This window comes from Lasioglossum baleicum, unplaced genomic scaffold (genome assembly GCF_051020765.1).
Source record: "Lasioglossum baleicum unplaced genomic scaffold, iyLasBale1 scaffold0034, whole genome shotgun sequence".
Lineage (NCBI taxonomy): Eukaryota > Metazoa > Arthropoda > Insecta > Hymenoptera > Halictidae > Lasioglossum > Lasioglossum baleicum.
Window position 1 is genome coordinate 51508 of NW_027469094.1, and position 8442 is coordinate 59949.

Sequence of the window (8442 nt, forward strand, 5' to 3'; positions counted from 1 at the left end):
CGTCGAGCGCGTTCAGACGTCAGACAGAAGCGGACAAGTTCGTGCGAACGCAGAATTGAATCTCGAGTAGCGCGAAAACTCGCTCGCCCGAACTTGTCCGATTCTTTCCGAACCCGCCCGACGAGATCGAGACACTCCCGGGCAGCCCGATGCACTCGGGTAGCTGGAAACGCGCTCGAGCCGAAAATTATAAATTAAGTTTCTTTTCCCTTCTACGACACATTTTTTTTGCACGAAGACGTTTCAACCCTCTACACCTACCGAACCTTAAAAGTAACTGGTAAATGTTTCTTTGTATGAAAATGATGAGATTGATTTTATTTAGACTTTATGCAGCTCTCCTATTGTAATATGTTAATGTATTAGCTCGTTCGGAAAGTCATTTCGTTTTCTCCTTTGCTGAAGAAATAACATTCAATTTGATTTCTATTTCTTGCAATCGATGTAGTCAATTTCTACTTTGCAGAAAGATTCGCAGTCTAGTAATGACAAACGGAAGCATTGCCATCCCTACACGATAAACGAAATTACTTTCCGAACGACCTGATAGTATGTAGTATGTAATTTAAATAAAAATATTAATTTTGTCAGTAAAAAGAAAGACTGCTGCTGCTACACATTTGTATAATAGACATTTACTTTAGCGACATCTACCACATAGCACGTCCTACATTAATGCGACCTGGCGCGACCGTGTTGCCCTCTTACGGCGAGGCAAAATCGAGCCCCGTTCTCCGTGCAGTGGCGCGGCAGCAGGGATCCAAAACGCGACATAGCTGCGGCGCAGTACAGCTGCAGAACGGAGCAGTTGGTTGTCTGGGTCTGATGGTTCAAGAGTTATAGTAAAATGTCAGGATCCAACCTGCTGTGTTCGGTCGTCGTATGCTGTGTATCGCGCGGTGCAGCATTCAAACAAATTTTTAACAACATTCCTTGTTAGAACTAATTTTACGGAAAGTTTCTATCTGTGTCAGCGATAATATCATCGACCATATTTTCATTTTTATGTTCTTCAGAATCATTTGTTTAGTCAGCGACCACCATTTGTTATTTCATCTGACGCACGCAACGCGTAGCTAACGAATATTACAATACAATATTGTTAGAATCAATTATATTCAAGGTAATGATCGTATTTTCATATTCATTCTATAAAATGTGTAATTGTAATTTTACCGTGTCGTCAATGTTTTACCAATTTTTTTACATATGTTGAATTATGGCTGTTTAAAATTCATTGTATTGCCGATAATATTTTGTTTCTCTCAAAGTAATCATACTGTTAATAGATGGAAAAAATCGCAGGTAAAGTGAAAGGTTCTTTTGTCTTTGTACACAACGATTACGTGTACAATAAAGATCATCGCAGTGAAAATATTTATCGTTGCAACACACGACGCACCACACGATGTTGTGGGGCTGTGATGGTTCTCAGCGACGGGACTATTACGCTATTAAAATCCCACAATCATTCTAAATTGTTTCATACAATCCAGCGGGAGAAAATGAAAAGTGATATGCTTCAACTATGTCGGGAGACATTGATCCCATTAAAAAAATCTTCGATGACATCTGTAGACAGTAATTATTGTACCATATTTTTGAAAGAAACTTTGAACTATATGAAATAGATTTAAAAATTATCAGAAAACTAAATAAAATTCTTTTTTTGTGTAGGTATCCTATTGCTGCAAGCATATTATCATATAACAGTATAAAAGCTGTACTTTTCCGAGAAAGACAAAAAAGCTATCCACAAGTTGCGCCTAATTTAATCACCATAAATGACTGCATTGAGACTCATTCTATCATGGATAACATTACTAAAATAGTAATAAAGGATGAAGAGGGTAAAGTAGCCATTTTGTTCACTACAGGCACACTTTTGAACGTTCTTGATACCTCCCACTGTATCTATGCTGATGGTATTTTCTCCGTAAGTAGTATACAAGTGAAAGTAAAGTATATATGTAGGGTGTAACAGAGAACATGTGAGAATCAACTCAGGAACTGTAATTGTACTATATTTAAAAACATTGAGAAATATTCATATAAATGTATGTCTATCTGTCTTGATGAGATTTTTCTGTTTTAATTTTGTCTTATCTAATTCCATCTGTGTGTGCATAAGATATTGAAAATGACTATCTTGCCAATTTCCAGAAAACTTGTAGAAGTCTTGTTATGGATCCGGTTACACTCTGAAAGACTCCTGGTGTTTGCCGAATTTGTTGAGAAGTTTATTGTAGTCTGAAGCTTGCGTGAATTCTTGCTTATGAGATATACCGGTTTACTGTGCAGTTTATGGACAGAGAGAGTTTGCTCTTTTTACAAAATCCGTTATATCTCGTAAACAAAGATAGATCAAGCATATGTTTATATGAATTTTTTTCATTGTTTTAGACGTACAATCAGTTTCTGAAGTGGGTCTCACATATTCTGTTACACCTTGTATAATATATGTGTATGTATAGACACATAAGACAAACACACAACATTATGTCAGTGTTTAAAGTGTGTATAGTGTATATTATTATTAATATATAAGGTATTTCTAGGATTTTGTCTACTCTAATATTGCTGTTGTTTTTGCAAATCCAAATGTTTATTACACTGAGAAGTAACTTGTAAAAGAATTAGCAAATTGTGCGATTCGTGTTTTTTCAACTTTTTGAAGTAATCGACGATTTTTCACTAATAAATGAGTATAAATGTGTTGATATTGGAATGCCTCTGTGCCGAAAATTCATGATAATTTGAATGAGGCTATCAAGAAATACACTTGATATGACCTCTATTACTCTCAAGACAAAGAAAATATTTCTATAGAGATTTACTTTATTAATTATGTTCCAAGTCAAATATTTTTCGAGCGACTGCTGACCAGATGTAGCATCCTTACTTCCAGCACGGTATTTCATTACCCTGAACTTACGCTACTTGGACAGGCAAGGACCGCTTCTTGTAAGATAACAAAGATATTGGTCAGACAAGAAAATATTAAATTTATTAGTCCTTCAAATTATTATGAATTGTCTGGTCATTTCAAGATCAACATACGTGTTTAAAATCCATTTTTTTAAATCAGCTACACTATTAAAAATGTGTCGCTGTTACAAAAAAAATCGTCGATAAACTTTAAAACTTGAAAAAAATTTTCTTGACGGAAAAAAACATGAAAATGAAAACAACTATTGTTTTGTATATTTTGTTATTTGTAAAAGTAATGAAGACATTAAAATGGATGAGATAAACGAAATACCTGGTATTCATATAATATGTAGTATAGACATAATACTGAATGTATATATGTATTATGTATCAACGAATTATATAATAGTTGGACTGCTTTTAATTTCTTAGAAGGAACAGAAAATGTTAAAAAATGTTCTTCCGAAAGTTGTTTCATATGAAGGGGGACATAATGTGATACAAATATTCTTTTAATACGAAATAATGGAAAAGATGTATATACATATATTATATTTTATTTCTATTCAATTCTATACAATTTGCATTTTATTTCTATTCAAGGTTTTACCTCCTAAACCACCAATTCCACAACTTTATATTATTCACATTGTATACATGGATACCGTAAGTATAATATACATTACCAAAGTATGTTATTTTAGTTTGTTATACTATAATTATATGATGTGTATAGGCAATGTTGGGCAAATTTTATTTTGATTATCGTACAAAGAATAATGTAAGAATTTATTCCTGAATCACGAGTAACGATATTATTTGGAGAAAAATTATTTATTAGTAACGAATAAATCTGTATCGTAATAAATAAATACTATGTTTTGTTATTCGAAATTAGTTCACGACAAATAAGTTTTCATCTGATCATACAAAATTTCTAAGGATTGCGGAATTGTGGGTTTGAAATTAGCTCTCTGTCTGTGCAACGTTGGTCTTAATTTTGAAAATGAACAGTAAGCTGCAGCATCTGGATGTCTTTAAATAAATATTTGTATAACATTTCAGTGAATTTATATATATGTGACACTGTCAACAATTAATTTCAGTGATTTCTTAATATGTTTTAAAAACCCCCACACACTCTAAAAATTTAACACAAACTAACTCCATATGGTTGTTCTTTCGTGTGTACATCTGCTATTCCAAATCAATTCTACAACATATTAAAAAATCTTTGAAATCTGTAAGAGTGTCACATATCGATAGATAGATAAATATTTGTTCAAAATATTTGGAGAAAATATAAAAAAAAGTTGATAAAAGAAACACATAAGAAAAGTAAGCATAAACATACTTTCTACAAACATCATCAAATATTTGTTTAAATGGGATCAATGTCTCCCGACTCAGCTTCATCATTTCCTCTATCATAAAATGCTGCGTAGCAATATATTCTTGCCCAGGGTGGTTATGGGGTTTTAATAGCGTAATAGTCCCATCGCTGAGAACCATCACAGCCCCACAACATCGTGTGGTGCGTCGTGTGTTGCAACGATAAATATTTTCACTGCGATGATCTTTATTGTACACGTAATCGTTGTGTACAAAGACAAAAGAACCTTTCACTTTACCTGCGATTTTTTCCATCTATTAACAGTATGATTACTTTGAGAGAAACAAAATATTATCGGCAATACAATGAATTTTAAACAGCCATAATTCAACATATGTAAAAAAATTGGTAAAACATTGACGACACGGTAAAATTACGATTACACATTTTATAGAATGAATATGAAAATACGATCATTACCTAGAATATAATTGATTCTAACAATATTGTATTGTAATATTCGTTAGCTACGCGTTGCGTGCGTCAGATGAAATAACAAATGGTGGTCGCTGACTAAACAAATGATTCTGAAGAACATAAAAATGAAAATATGGTCGATGATATTATCGCTGACAAAGATAGAAACTTTCCGTAAAATTAGTTCTAACAAAGAATGTTGTTAAAAATTTGTTTGAATGCTGCACCGCGCGATACACAGCATACGACGACCGAACACAGCAGGTTGGATCCTGACATTTTACTATAACTCTTGAACCATCAGAAATATCGGGATGAAATTTGCACTAAAATTTATTAAAAAATGTTTCTTATCTACTGATAATTATTATTTATTCTTCATATTATGAATATTTCAAGACATACAAAGAATAGAAAGTTAAATTATCAATGCTTTTTACCGTTAGAACATTGTCATTGCAATAATCAGGATCTGACCGTGTGTTCCAATTAAAATAGTTCAGCTAGTAATTCTGCTTCGTACACCACATGTAAAAGAAAAATATAAAAAATCACAAAGCATTGTATTCATTACTCAGAAAAATGATTATATTTTATAGGCAAAAAATACTTATCTAAATTATCTTTTTCACACAGAATTATTCCGGAGCTGTGAAAGCAATTCTACATATTCGTGTAATTTTTCAGTCCTTCGCTCTTCGTTGTCACTATTTTAATTCGCAATCACATTAATTTCAAAATTTAATAATCCACGAATTCCGTTGCATGTCTTATATTTACATTTAATTGATGTACTCTTCTTTCATAAACTTATATATTTTAACAGAACTGTTTAGAGTTGAGATTACTATATTCCCATTTTTTATTGTTATAGAAACTTATGTACGTATCTACATATTATAATTCTACAAATACATTTGAATTCTACCCAGCACTGCTTATTTAATCTTTCCATTAATTATTACATGCAAGCTTTCTTACTTTCTATATCTACTTACTTTCCTTTACTTATTTCATACATTGGCACGCACAAATTACGGAGCGTTTATGATAATTTAAAATACAAGAATTAAAACTCAACCGCAAGGTTTACTTCTCACATTATATTATGTAGTTAAAATGACAAGTAAAAGGGATTATATATCTATATCAAAGAAGGTACATCTGATTGGGGAAATTCAGTATACATTTACAGTTATCATTCTAAACGCTGCTGTGACATTACACGCTGACTAACTGGTTTAAAACAGATTGTATAAAGCACGATCATATATGTCGCGTATAAACTTCAATTATTAATGCTTCCTATCTAAGAATATGATGGTTTTCAAGATCACAAGTTACATATTACTCACCGTGAGAACATTTTCCTTGCAATAATCAGGATCTGACCGTGCGTTCCAATTAAAATAGATCAGCTAGTAGATCTGCTTCGTACACCACATGTAAAAGAAAAATATAAAAAATCACAAAGTATCGTATTCATTACTCAGAAAAATGATTATATTTTATAGGCAAAAAATACTTATCTAAATTATCTTTTTCACACAGAATTATTCGGGAGCTGTGAAATCAATTCTATACATTCCTGTAATTTTTCAGTCCTTCGCTCTTCGTTGTCAATATTTTAATTCACAATCACATTAATATTAAAAATCGAACAATCTACTCATTTTTCCGTGGCACGTGTTATATCTACATATAATTAATGTACTCTTCCTGCACAAATTTACTATCGAAACCATATATCGAGTAAAAACATTATAACCTAAAATTTATTGCACACTCCAAAAACCATTCATTTCTACACTTCAAACATTAATTGGTACCGGTACATGCGACAGACCCATCACAAGAATTCCTAACAAACATTTGGCACTTCAGATCAAGCACAGATAACACGACATTATGACAACGTGGTTGCAATTCCACGTATGTCAAACTTACAAAGTCCAATGCTTACACCACATTCGAAATCCACGAACCAGATTGTTTACTTTATAAACAATTATTTATAAATGAAAAAAAAAACAGAACTGTTAAGAGTCGAGTTTTCAATATTCCCATTTTTTATTGTTATAGAAACTTATGTACGTATCTACATATTATAATTCTACAAATATATTTGAATTCTACCCAGCACTGCTTATTTAATCTTTCCTTTAATTATTACATACATGCTTTCTTACTTTCTATATCTACTTACTTTCCTTTACTTATTTCATACATTGGCACGCACAAATTACGGAGCGGTTATGATAATTTAAAATACAAGAATTAAAACTCAACCGCAAGGTTTACTTCTCACATTATATTATGTAGTTAAAATGACAAGTAAAAGGGATTATGTATCTATATCAAAGAAGGTACATCTGATTGGGGAAATTCAGTATACATTTACAGTTATCATTCTAAACGCTGCTGTGACATTACACGCTGATTAACTGGTTTAAAAAAGATTGTATAAAGCACGATCATATATGTCGCGTATAAACTTCAATTATTAATGCTTTCTATCTAAGAATATAATGGTTTTCAAGATCACAAGCTACATATTACTCACCGTGAGAACATTATCCTTGCAATAATCAGGATATGACCGTGCGTTCCAATTAAAATAGTTCAGCTAGTAGATCTGCTTCGTACACCACATGTAAAAGAAAAATATAAAAAATCACAAAGTATCGTATTCATAACTCAGAAAAATGATAATATTTTATAGGCAAAAAATACTTATCTAAATTATCTTTTTCACACAGAATTATTCGGGAGCTGTGAAATCAATTCTATACGTTCGTGTAATTTTTCAGTCCTTCGCTCTTCGTTGTCAATATTTTAATTCACAATCACATTAATATTAAAAATCGAACAATCTACTCATTTTTCCGTGGCACGTGTTATATCTACATATAATTAATGTACTCTTCCTGCACAAATTTTATCTCTTAATGAGTAAAAACATTATAACCTAAAATTTATTGCACACACCAAAAACCATTCATTTCTACACTTCAAAAATTAATTCGTCAAGGTGTATTTGGCAGATCCTTCACAAGAATTCATAAACCTAGATATGCACTTCCATCATTTCCATCTGCCATCGGCCGCATTTCCATCTGCGTTCAAAATTACTGTAAGCAATTCTATTTGTGCACGATTCGCGTATGTGCAATTTTACATTTTATGTGTGCCCAATAAAGATGAATCCAATTCTATTTGTGCGCAATCGAGATGTGTCCGATTCTTCTTGTGCGCAATCGAGATGTGTCCGATTCTTCTTGTGCGCAATCGAGATGTGTCCGATTCTCCTTGTGCGCAATCGAGATGTGTCCGATTGTACTTGTGTCCAATCATGCTGTGTCCAAAAGATATGTGCGCAATGTGCATGTGGGCAATCGTATTGTGGGCAACTGAGCGCCTCCCACCTACTTAGCCATGAGGCCGAGATGGGACTGATGGGTGTCGTCCCGAACTGGTATACACTACCTTCTTAGCCATGAGGCCGAGATTGGACTCACCGGTGTCGTCCCCGAACTGGTATACACTACCTTCTTAGCCATGAGGTCGAGATGGGACTGATCGGTGTCATCCGCGAACTGGTATACACTACCTTCTCAGCCATGAGGCCGAGATGGGACTCACCGGTGTCGTCCCGGAACTGGTATACAGTACCTTCTTAGCCTTGAGGTCGAGATGGGACT

General features: G+C 33.2%; 2 protein-coding genes across 2 annotated transcripts; one reads left to right on the top strand and one right to left on the bottom strand.

Moving 5' to 3' along the window:
• Positions 1-978: 978 nt before the first annotated feature.
• On the top strand, positions 979-2255 carry LOC143219510 (uncharacterized). The gene is made up of 2 exons (XM_076445453.1): positions 979-1581; positions 1678-2255. The coding sequence occupies exons 1-2, from the start codon at positions 1529-1531 to the stop codon at positions 1979-1981; spliced, it is 357 nt and encodes a 118-aa protein (XP_076301568.1). The 5' UTR covers positions 979-1528; the 3' UTR covers positions 1982-2255.
• LOC143219509 (uncharacterized) lies at positions 1177-8092 on the bottom strand. Its single transcript, XM_076445452.1, has 2 exons — positions 4286-8092; positions 1177-3966 (listed from the first exon to the last, which is right to left on the bottom strand). Exons 1-2 carry the CDS (start codon positions 4576-4578, stop codon positions 3831-3833), a joined length of 429 nt encoding a protein of 142 aa, XP_076301567.1. The 5' UTR covers positions 4579-8092; the 3' UTR covers positions 1177-3830.
• Between the last annotated feature and the right edge of the window lie 350 nt (positions 8093-8442).

Bases quoted from the DNA above. Each gene is read 5' to 3' on its own strand.
- LOC143219510 (XM_076445453.1), top strand. From the start codon at position 1,529: ATGTCGGGAGACATTGATCCCATTAAAAAAATCTTCGATGACATCTGT. The intron at 1,582-1,677 runs GTAATTATTGTA...TTTTTTGTGTAG, and splicing joins TTCGATGACATCTGTAGACA to GTATCCTATTGCTGCAAGCA.
- LOC143219509 (XM_076445452.1), bottom strand. From the start codon at position 4,578: ATGGAAAAAATCGCAGGTAAAGTGAAAGGTTCTTTTGTCTTTGTACAC. The intron at 3,967-4,285 runs GTATGTTTATGC...ATTTATTTAAAG, and splicing joins TTTGATGATGTTTGTAGAAA to ACATCCAGATGCTGCAGCTT.